Source organism: Prionailurus bengalensis, chromosome B2 (assembly GCF_016509475.1).
Source record: "Prionailurus bengalensis isolate Pbe53 chromosome B2, Fcat_Pben_1.1_paternal_pri, whole genome shotgun sequence".
NCBI classification, from domain to species: domain Eukaryota; kingdom Metazoa; phylum Chordata; class Mammalia; order Carnivora; family Felidae; genus Prionailurus; species Prionailurus bengalensis.
The window spans coordinates 118,466,987-118,479,475 of record NC_057349.1 but is presented as its reverse complement, the minus strand read 5'-3'; the positions used below and the strand labels follow the sequence as shown (position 1 = coordinate 118,479,475).

Sequence of the window (12,489 nt, the reverse complement as noted above, 5' to 3'; positions counted from 1 at the left end):
TTTACATAAAAAGTAAACAATTTGCCCAAAATTAGGCAGCTATTCAGAAATGGTTGTGTCACAGTTCCAGAATCTTTACCAAGAATCCTAACCTAAATGGTCGGCCTCCAGAGTGCTGACATAATTAACATGGGGAAAACAACTACATAACCAAGGGCAACTATTTGATAACAATAACAATTTAAAGTCTTGATTAGGAGGAATATTTATATTGCTAATTCTGTACATTGACTATTAACCGGAACAAATTATAACAAAGAATACTTCCTTACAATTTCAGTGCCTCTTTGGGTTCTACTATGTTTACTCATATTAAAGCAATAATTTGGAAAATGATATTCAAGGAAGACATATTACTCACATGTTTACTTCCTCTTCATTTAATAACTGCATCACTAGCAGGGTAATATGAAAGGAGCCATCACTGATCATTGCTTTGGCCAGTTGTTTGTCTTGTTGTATTATTGCATTTTGTAGGATCTTAATTCCTCTTGTAATCTAATCACACACACACACACACACACACAAAATAGAGATTAGGTAAGCAATATTTCTTTATGGCAAAATGTAAATCAAGAAGAAAAATAAGCAACAACCAAAATTAGAACAATGTCAAGATTCTTCAACCAAACAATGCTTAATCGCCTACTTGTTCTCAAATATCCTGGATAAAATGACTTGGGAAGCTTAATATGAGGTATGAGTTTTTTTAAATCATATAATTCCTGTCCATCTTGAAAACATCAAACCTAATACCCTTGTTTTACACACTGGGTCACTGGTTGAGCCCACTGGTTGAAAATCTCTCAGTGACCATGCATCTTTTCAGAAACTTGCAGTATGACTCATGATAATTATGATCTTTCCTAAAATTTAAAAAAAAAAAGTTTTTCTTGCCACAGAAAGGTCAAACCAGCAGACAACATTCCATTCCTGTTGGAAGTATTATTTATTTGTCCCCAAGTGAATGTGTCTGAGAACCCATTCTTCATGGCCTTTAAAATTTTTTAGGACAGCAATAATCTCAACAGGAGTGGCTACTGTCATTTTTCCAGATGTGTGAGGAGGGGCATAACGATGGAGAGAGAGTTGCAAAGTCGTCCAATTGTGTATGTTAGAAAAACAATTACAGTTGCAGAGAGATGCAACCCCTCCCCTTCCATCAGACTTCCCCTCTCCGTCCCTGCTCTGAAACAAAAAGGGGAACAATGTTCTTCCCTCCTCCATTTCCAGTCAGATACAATTCTAGTCAACTTGTACATGTGACTAGAAAAGTGTATCGGAAAATGGTTTGAATATGAAATAGCAAACCGAGCAATACTCAGAGAAAAGAGAGCACATAGAAGTCCTGAGGCAGCAGAATTAGTCAGAGAGAAAAGGGGAAGGAGAGGAGGCTGGCAATAGAAACAGAGTCCATTAAAAAAAAAAAAAACAGCAGAGATAAGAAAAAACTGAATCATGAGCACAGCAGACTGTTCTGATACTAGAGTAGCTGTTTTATCCTGAACAATGTTCCCATTATCTGCAGAATGTGACTGGACAAATCATGAGATGCCATCCTGGGATCTGACTTCCCACGTGTCTTTATGATAAATCCGCATCACCCAAAATAACCTCAGACTTTCTCTATTCCTTGCAATATGGAAGAGGGCGACACAGGAAATGGTGTTTTCCTGGGAGGAAGTTATGCAGTAACACCTAACATAATATTTCCCAAGGCAAGAGATCACTTCTGTGAAACCCAGCAAATACTGATCGCCTGATAAATAAAATGCTCTTGATGTAATAGTACACAAAGCACTTTCTTCTACTCTATATCAATAAAACTGAGTTATAAACTCCTCGAGGGTAATGTTTATTTCTTCTAACCACAATCTCACCACAGTGACCAGTAATAATAATAAAAACAATACTTAAAATACACCTGAAACTAATATAGCACTGTATATTAATGATACTAGAAATTTTAAAAAGTAATAAAACAAAATAAAATAGAATAAAATAAAATAAAATAAAATAAAATAAAATAAAATAAAATAACTGGCATGAGGACACATCAGTAAATGTCAGTTCACATTATTCTAAAATGTGCTTTTTCGGGGGCGGTGGCTCAGTTGGACGAAGTAAGCGTCCAACTTTGGCTCAGGTCATGATCTCACTGTTCTAGAGTTCGAGCCCTGTGTCAGGCTCTGTGCTGACAGTTCAGAGCCTGCAGCCTGTTTCAGATTCTGTGTCTCCCTCCCTCTCTCTCTCTCTCTCTGCCCTGCCCCCCCCCACTAGCACTCTTTCTCTCTCAAAAATAAACATTTAAAAATAAATAAATAATAAAATGTGCTTTTTCATCTAAAAAGGATTAGACATTTTCCATATCATTAAATATACAATGTCTTCACTTTTTTAATGGAATAGGATCCCACTGTACAGATGTCCCATAATTTAGTTACCTAATCACTTACTTACCAAAATAAAGTTTTTTCTCAAAAAAGGTTTTTAATTAATAAAAAATAAAGCAACAATATTTAAAAAAACAATAGCAGTAACTAACCTTTATTGTGTGATCACTAGGTTCTAGATACTAAAGTGAGCATTTTATATATATTAGTTCACTGAAGCCTCTGAACAACCCTATAAGGTAGATATTGGTATTAACTCTATTAAAATAAATTGAAAAACAGAAGATTTTAAAAAAATCTCTTCAAAATCATATACCCAACACAGCAAAGGAACGTAAATAAAGGATAAATTACAATACATGAGAAAAAATGCAACAGTGACAACGAATTGGTTTGTTTTCAGAGGGGACAAAGAGGGGGCAGAGATGTGGGTACTGACTTAAGAAATGAAACCCTGAGGGGAAAAAGGAATTCAAAGGAGATTTTTAGAAAGTCTTACTGAATACTGTGTAACAGAATACACTGGCCCTCTCAGAAAGAGCTTTATTATAAAACTGTATTGCTCACAAATGATTTTAAATTTGAATTTTTGAGTTTTTCCAGGTACAATGAAGCACTGAGATTGGCTCATGGCATAACAAAGCAGCTCAAGAGGGTCGAGGTTCATATGCCAACGGCCTGGTCCAGCGTCAAGGATATTAAAGGTGCTCAAAAGTGTTAGACCTCTGGACACATATACCAATGGAACAGAAATCCCAAAAGGAAAAATACTCTTATATGGCCAACTAATCTATGACAAAGGAGGCAAGAATATATAATGGGGAAAAGACAGACTCTTCAACAAATGACATTGGGAAAACTGGACCGCCACATGCAGAAGAATAAAACTGGACCACTTTCTAACCCATACACAAAAATAAACTCAAAACAGAATAAAAGGCCCAAATGTGAGAAATGAAACCATAAAGCTCCTAGAAGAAAACAAAGGCCGTATCTCTTTGACGTTGGCCTTAGCAAAATTTGTCTACATACGTCTCCTCAGGCAAGAAAAACAAAGCAAAAATAAACTATTGGGACTATACCTTGCAAGGCCAAGGAAACAATCAACAAAAGGAAAAGGCAACCTACTGAATGGGAGAAGATATTCATAAAAGACATATCCACTAAAGGATTAATATTCAAAATGTATAAAACTTAAACAACTTGACACGAAAAAACAAAACAACAACAAAAAACCAATCTGATTAAAATGTAGGGAAAGGACCTAAAGAGACATTTTTTCAAAGAAAACATCCAGATGGCCAACAGACACATGAAAAGATGCTCAACATCACTAATTATCAGAGAAATGCAAATCAAAACCACAATAAGATATCACCTTACATCTGTCAGAAGGGCTAGAATGAAAAAGACAACAAAATAAATAAAATGAAATACATGTTAGTGAGGATATAGAACAGAAGGTACCCTCGTGCACTGTTGAAGAGAATGTAAACTGGTACAGCTCCTATGGGAAACAGTATAGAATGTCCTCAAAAAATTAAAAATAGAGGGGTGCCTAGGTGGTTCAGTGGGTTGGGTGTCAACTCTTGATTTTGGCTCAGGTCATGATCTCACGGTTTGTGGGATCAAGCCCCATGACAGGTGCTGACGGTGTAGAGCTTGCTTAGGTTCTCTCTCTCCCTCTCTGTCTCCCCCTCCCCCCCTCAAAATAAATAAACTTAAAAAAATAAATAAAAGTAGAAACACTATATGACCCAGTAATTCCACTACCAGGTATTTACCCAAAGAAAACAAAAACACTAAAAAGATGTATGAACCTCTATGTTTACTGCAGCATTGTTTACAATAGCCAAATTACGCAAGCAACCCCACTGTCCACTGATAAATGGGTAAATTGTGTGTGTGTGTGTGTGTGTGTGTGTGCACATAAAATGTGTATAAAATGGAATGTTACTCAGACATAAAAAGGAATGAGGTCTTGACATTTGCAAAAACATGGGTGGACCCAGAAGGTATATTATGCTACGTGAAATAGGTCAGACTGACAAAGACAAATACTGTATGATTTCACATATATGTGGAATCTAAAAATCAAAGCAAATAAACAAACACCAGAAACAGACCCAAAGATACAGAGAACAAGTTGATGATTACCAGAGGGGTAGGTGGTGGAAAGATAGGCAAAATGGGTTAAGGAGAGTGGGAAATACAGGCTTCCAGTTATGGAATGAATAAGTCATGGAGATGAAAGGTACAGAATAGGGAATATCATCACTGGTATTATAACAGCACTGCATGGTGACAGATGGTACCTTCACTGGTGGTGAGCATAGCAAAACACACAGACTTGTCAAATCACTATGTTGCATACCTGAATCTAATATAACACTGTGCGTCAACTAGACATCAATTTAAAAAAAAAAGTCATACAACATAATTACATCTACAAATCTTAGCTGGTACAAATGATAATATTGTTTTAACTGCACGTGAAAAGTATCTTACGATGAGAACTCTGTTTTACAATCAGAGTAATACAAATTAAGGATGATGGACTTGGCTCAGCAATTCTGGATTTTTTTTTCAGTTTATTTATTTTTTTTTTTTTGAGAGAGAGACAAAGACAGCTCAAGTGAGGGAGTAGGGAGAGAGAGAGACAGAGAATCCAAAACAGGCTCCACACTGTCAGCACAGAGCACGATACAGAGCTCGAACTCAAGAAACTGTGAGATCATGACCTGAGTGGAAAACAAGAGTTGAATGCTTAACCAACTGGGCCACCCAGGCTCCCCAAAATTCCGGATTTTAATTCCAGGTCTACCACAGGTGTGACCCCACACCTGTCGCCTCTTCTCACTAAATCTTGGCTTCTTCAGCTGTAAAATAGTAATGATAAAATCTGCACTGCCAAACTTACAGCATTGTGTTACAGATCACAGTAGGCAAGCTACATGAAAATATTTCACAAGCTCTACACCATTTGCCTAATATAAAGCATACAACACTGCCAAAATTAAATTCAGTGGTTCTCTACCCTATGTAGTTCTGCTTCCCAAGTACCTTTTGGCAATGTTTGGAGGCATTTTTGTCATAACTGGGGACTTGCCACTTGCACTTAGTGGGTAGAGTACCTGCATTTTCACAAAAATATACTCTTGATTCTGGGCTCAAACACTAATTATGTATAAAGTCAGGGAAATGTTCAAAGAATTCCACTCATTTGTGTATCCAGCATTTTAGTGCAATGCTCTGCATAGTAAAATAGTTTTAGACCACTCCTATTTTTTAATTATCTGGAAGCATGTAAACTGCAAATTAAAAACTGTAAAATACTTGGAAGACTAATTCTCTGATGTCACACAGTACTTATGATGCAGGATTAACCTCAATCTAGGAAAATTCTACAGATAATCTAACCAAGAGATGTATTTCTAGCTATGCTTTGATGCTCCAGATTAATTTATATATTCCTTGATATCATCTTAAGAGCTTTTTTAAATGCTTTTTTATTCCTAATTACATTCTTATAAAAGAAAAGGGAAAAATACTTGACTCTTCTCTGTATTGCATTTTAAGAACTACCAGTGTCATTACAGGCCAAAGGAAACTAATTTTTAGAGCTGCTGTTTAAAATTCAATAAAATCATTAAAGCTTATCTGTCACCATAATCCCAGCTATTGACAGTACTGCACAGGCACATTTTAAAAACCTAATACTATAGAGTCACATTTAAATATTATATTCAAAGAAACTTTCAAAAATAAGAGCATTATTAAAATCTTAAATATTTCACTGAGTATTATCTTTGTGTCTAGAAAATAAAAACAAACATCCATCTGTTAAACCTCAGCACTAAGCGATATTCTGCATGCCTAAAAATAATGCAATAAGAAAATACTGTTTATATCTTTTAAGTTTTCTAATTGACTCAAAGCATATATACATGAGTGCAGATAAAAAGCCTTAACATTATGTACCTCTGCACAAGGGAGAGAAGTTACATTCTAGCACAGAGTACAAGAATGTCTTTGACCTCAACTTTTGACATTATTTTCAGAATTTTTCTAAGCTGTTAACTTACATTGTTCCTAAATTTGCTGCCTCGTTAATATTTACCAGAATTATCACTTCAATTTGCTACATAATTTTTCTTCAGTGCTGAATACTTTTTCTCGTTTGTCTACAACCATGAAAAGAACTTGAAAAATTGATAACATAGCAAAACTGGAGTAAAAGTAAAAAGTCCTTCCGAAATAGGAGAATTTCCTATGTCTACCAAATGCTCAACATACACACCATGATAGCAAATACTTTTACAATTACATTTCCCAGACATGAATTGAATGACTGAATGCACAAATCTACTTTTATTATTTTTATAAGACCAGCAATTTTCACATTACTAAATGATGAAATATGGAATTAAAGGTTACAAATGCCTTTTAAAACACCCAGGGAAAAATCATATCTTTCCAATAGTATAAAAAAATTATCTGGGGTGCCTGGGTGGCTCAGTCGATTAAGCATCCAACTTTAACTCAGTTTCTCACAGTTCATGAGTTTGAGCCCTATGTCGGGCTCCAGGCTGACAGCTCAGAGCCTGCAACCTGCTTCAGATTCTGTGTCTCCCTCTCTCTCTAACCCTACCCAGCTCATACTCTGTCTCTCTCTCTCTCTGTCTCTCAAAAATAAAATATTTTTTAAAAATTAAAAAAAAGTATCTTCTAAAAAATTAATATACTCCTGAATTCAATCAATTTCTAATTGTTCCCTTGTACTTCAATGTTGATTTACCTTATATTTATTACTAGTCATAAAGAAAGCCCATAAAATCAACATGAGTAATCCAACTAGAACTAATTAAACAATTCTAAGCATTTAAGAAACATATAGGATTTATTATAACTCCATTAGATTCTTTTATTCTCTATTTTTATTTTTAAACTAATGTATAATTGCAGGTAATAGAGAAACACATCCTTTCACATACTTGCAACTTGGATATTTTATACAATCATTCTAGTGCATTTTCCAATTCTATTTCTTAAAACTATGAAATTATGGGGGCGCCTGGGTGGCTCAGTCGGTTGAGCGTCCGACTTCAGCTCAGGTCATGTCGTCACAGTTCGTGAGTTTGAGCCCTGCACTGGGCTCTGTGCTGACAGCTCAGAGTCTGGAGCCTGCTTTGGATTCTGTGTCTCCCTCTCTCTCTGCCCCCCCCCCCACTCACCCTCTGTCTCTCTCTGCCTCTCAAAAAAATAAAGAAACGTAATAAGAAAATGTTTTGAAGTATGAAATTATGATGTTCCATTAATGAAGAACTTCAAACATCTAAGAATGTGTTTAAAAATCAAAGACCCATGTCAGTCTGAACACTTTCTTCTTTAAAACTAGATGCCAACAAGTAGAGGCCAAAAGTAGAGCAACTCATTGTGAGTGTGCTAGCTTCCAAAGGCTTGTTTGCAGGTCACTTAATTGGAACTTGGAATACAGTCTCCCATTGAAACAATGTTATAAATGCTGCTTCTTTTCCCAGGCCTTCCCACAAAAGCTCATAAGTAGTTTAAAAAAGAAAATTAACATTTGATACTTTAAAACAAACAAACAAAAAGGATGTTCGTAGAAAAGATGTAAAATGCACCTCCTAATCTCCTCCCACCCTACCTCTCCTCTCTGTATTTGTATGTACACCTCCTACTAAGTACAAATAAGTCTCTTGAGAGGGAAACATTAAATTATTTAGTTTCCAGGTCACTTGACACCCCCATTCCCCACTACTATGAGTCACGCGACCCTCAAAGGATGGCTGTTGAACCTGTATTATGAAACCAACATTGTAACACTGTATTTCTTATTTGTGAATTATTGTAAATGTTCTGGTTGCAACTTGGTATGCCACGAATACGTCTTCAGCCCTGAAATGACAGTATTTTGTGTGTGTGTATTTCTGCTCCTGCCAAGCTCTGCTCTAGGTACTGGGAATGAGCCGAAGACTTTGTGAGGAAGACAAACAAGTTCCAACTGCAAGAATGACAGATCACAAAAGGAAAGCTATGAGACCTTGGAGGTGGCAAACTAGGGGGTGACCAAGGCAGGTGGTCACAGGTGAAGAGGTTTGAGCTGAGATTTTGACATTAACAAAACCAAGAGGGGATGAAAGAAAACTCCTAGACAGAAAAGGTTTTCTCTGGGGGGAGAGGGCCCCTGGCAAGTTCAAGGCCAGAAGGACTCAAGCAGAAGGAACAAGTGCCAAAGTGGAGAAGGTTGAACCATGTAGAACCTCACAGGACATGGTAGAGTCTTTGTCTTTACCTAATACCAACAAGAAAAGAGTGAAGTATATAAGCGGGTGACATGTCCAGATTTGGGTTTAGAAAATAATCATTATGACCTCCATTTTACACCTAAAGAAATGGAAGCTACGGAAATTAAGTAACTTGACTGACATCCACAGAGGAGTTTGTAGCCCAGATGGTATTCAAACAAGACCTGTAGGACTCCAAAGTCCCACTCTTCCCGGTCCCACACCACCTCCCAGAAGGTAAGAAGCAGACACGATGGCTACGGCAGCTTATGCTGAAAACTAAGAGCTGCAGACCGTTCTCTCCCATCCCCTTCCTGTGGTCACTTTAGTGGCCCAAATTCTGAACTAAGCCTCAGAAAGAAAGAACTTCTCCAGCCCCTTTCCTCTCCAACCCCTCTCCTTGCCCTTCCCCACCAGTCACCCCATTGATCTTCACAGTCAGAACAAGGCTAGGAGAGGAAGGACAGGCATGAAAGGGACACAGAGCTGCTGTTCAGACTCCCTGGGGCGCCAAGAATGAAGGTGTGAAGGGACTCCTGGATGGCTCAGTCGGTTAAGCGTCCGACTTTGGCTCAGGTCATGATCTCGCAGTTCACAGGTTCGAGCGCCGCGTCAGGCTCTGTGCTGACAGCTCGGAGACTGCTTTGAATTCTGTGACTCCCTCTCTCTCTGTCCCTCCCCTGCTCATGCTCTCTCTCTCCGTCTCTCAAAAATAAATAAACACTGAAGAAACGTTGTTTTTTTTTTTTTAAAGAAAACCACAGGCCCAAAATGGGCTCTTAACACATGTTAAGAGCCTTATGTCAGCAAACCAAGACTTAACACCTAACTTAAGTGCAGTTTCAGCCCCCCAGGGATGTAACCAGTCAACACACAATGTCCTGGTCAGCACTAGGAAACTTCTGACAGACCCCTTCCATTCTCCTTCAGAGGGTGTCCCCGCCTAACACGATGGATTCTTTGCTAATTGTTTCCTTCTTTCCCCTCCCTCTCTCCCTTTAAAATCCTTTCCTTTTCCGCAGTCTTGGGGAGCACTTTTCTGTCTGCTAGATGGGATGCTGCCCGATTCATGACTCGCTCAACACAGCCAACTGGATCTTCAGATGCACTTGGAATTTCTGTTGTTTTACACTGGTAAAAGAGATCATACAGAAATTCAGGTCTGCTTCTCAAATCGGGCCAAGATACGAAAACGGTCGGTCCTCCAAGTAAAGTGTTCTTTCCTCCCTCACTGCTTCACCAGTTTGAATTAGATACTGTAGCTCTCAGCCACATACGAGGGTTTCTTAGTTTGTGCCAACTGGCTGGTCCCATTTCCTATTATTCATACCACATTAATTTTCCAGATCTTTAATAGATTTTTACCCAAGTTTATCATGCAATATTAAACTTGTACAGGGAGTAATTTTTAAAGAAACTATGTCACAATAATCATTACCATACACAGGACTGAGCAGCAAGAAATCCCACTACCTTCCCAGCAGAGATTTCAAATCCCTCTTTTTCTACCTGGCCACTGCTTTCTGCTTCTGAAAGGTTCCTCTGTTGCGGTGAACAAACAGAGAGAGCCTTGACATGCCGTCTGGCAACACGCTCAAAATTATTACTTAAATATGACTGTTTAATATTTTTTCTAAATTACTGTTTAAGTACATTTTATTGTTTAAATAGGATTATTTATGGGGCACTTGGGTGGCTCAGTCAGTTAAGTGCCTGACTTCAGCTCGTCAGGATCTCATTGTTCATGAGTACCAGCCCTATGTTGGGCTCTGTGCTGACAGCTCAGACCCTGGAGCTTGCTTCAGATTCCATGTCTCCCTCTCTCTCTGCCTCTCCCCCACTCACTCATGTGTGTACTCTCTCTTTCTCTCTCTCTCTCTCTCTTAAAAAAAAATCAATAAATATTTTTTAAAATTTTTAAATAGGATTATTTCCAAGGAACTACCCTACAACCCAGCAATTGCACTACTAGGTAATTATGCAAAGGATACAGATGTACTGCTTCGAAGGGGCACATGCACCCCAATGTTTATAGTAGACTATCAACGATACCCAAAGTATGGAAAGAGCCCAAATGTCCATCTCCTGACAAATGGATAAAGAAGATGTGGTACATATATATACAATGGAATATTACTAAGCCATCAAAAAGAATGAAATCTTGCTATTTGCGACAACATAGATAGATCTAGAGTGTATTATGCCAAGTGAAATAAGTCAGTCAGAGAAAGACAAATATCATATGATCTCACTCATCTGTGGAATGTAAGAAATAAAACAGATGAAGATAGGAGAAGGGAAGGAAAAATAAGATAAAAAGAGAGGAAGGCAAACCACAAGAGACTCTTAAATACAGAGAACAAACTGAGGGTTGCTGGCAGGGTATGGGGTGGGGTGAGTGGCATTAAGGAGGACACTTGTTGGGATGAGCACTGGGTGTTATATGGAAGTGATGAATCGCTAAATTCTATTCCTGAAATCATTATTACATTATATGTTAACTAACTTGGATTTAAATTTCAAAAACATGTAAGATGATAGTAAAAAAAAAAATAAAAATAAATAAATAGGATTGTTTCCTATGGAGCCCACCTAAAATATCACCAAAAACACTTAAGAGCTGAGAGCAAATGGGCTTACAAGCATTTAGTGTAGCTTAAATCTAATTTAAAATAAAACTTTATAGTAAAAGTAGTTGTTTTTTAAATAGCACCTCTAAAACGAATCCATAAACAAACAAACAAAAAGCAGAAACAGAGCCATAAATACAAAGACCTGATGGCTGCCTGAGGGGAAGACAGTGCAGGGAAGGGCTAAAGAGGTAAAGTAGAGTGGGGGACACAGGCTTCCAGGTACAGAACGGAGGAGTCAGGAATTGAAAGGCACAGCACAGGGAATTTGGTCAATGGTTCAGTAATAACGCTGTATGGTGACAGATGGTAACTACGCAGGTCGTGAGCACAGCACAACATAGACTGTCAAAGCACCATGTTGTACAACTGAAACTAATGTAACATTGTGTGTCAACTACACTTCAATTAAAAAAAAAAAAAAGCACCTCTTTGTTGGTGATCGGAATGGATAGGAAATAGTTGGGTTGATAATCTTTTTGCTTTTTTTTCTTCTTCTTTATCTGATCTTTACTGATCCGTTCATTTTCTTTACTTCTCTCCAAATTTATGTGAGGTACATCAGTGACTAGAGGGAGAAAGTCAAACAATAATATGTCTAATGGATTTAAACAAAGATAATTTAGTCAAAAAAAAAAAAGAAAAAGGAAACAAGCACTACATAAATAGCAATCATTCATAATAGTCATTTTCAAATTTAAAGTAGGAGCTAGCAACTATTCTGTAAAGGACCTCAGAATAAGTATTTTAGGCACTGCAGATCATATGGTCTTTGTCAAAACTACCCAAGTCTACTGCAGACAAACGTAGATGAAGAGGTATAGTTGTGTTCCGATAAAACTTAATTTACAAAGCAGATAGTTAGCTAGATTTGGCCCATTGTCTAAAGCACAACTAGCAACCATTCTCTCCCCCGTGCCACAAGTTTCATGATACTAGAAAAGATCACTTTTTTCATACATTTGTAAATGTACATTTGTGACTCCCACAACATAACCACTCATAGCAATGCCACTCAAAGTTTGGTTTGTGGTCAAGGTCATGCTACAAACTTGCAAAAATTTAGATTGCTTTAGAAACTTGCATAGCAAGTAGGCAAAGAAATTCTGTCTACTGAACTTTGGCTTCTATTATGTGTGGGGTTTTTTTCATTTTTCT

General features: G+C 37.5%; 1 protein-coding gene across 3 annotated transcripts in view; it reads right to left on the bottom strand.

The window, feature by feature from the left end:
- The window catches only part of AKAP7 (A-kinase anchoring protein 7), a 149,839-nt gene that overhangs the window by 115,072 nt on the left and 22,278 nt on the right, over nt 1-12,489 (bottom strand). For all 3 annotated transcript variants that reach the window (XM_043592377.1, XM_043592376.1, XM_043592375.1), the window contains exons 3-4: nt 11,760-11,899; nt 362-498 (exon numbers count right to left, since the gene is read on the bottom strand). In XM_043592377.1, coding sequence (XP_043448312.1) covers nt 362-498; nt 11,760-11,899 — 277 coding nt within the window. The remainder of the gene's footprint in view (nt 1-361; nt 499-11,759; nt 11,900-12,489) is intronic.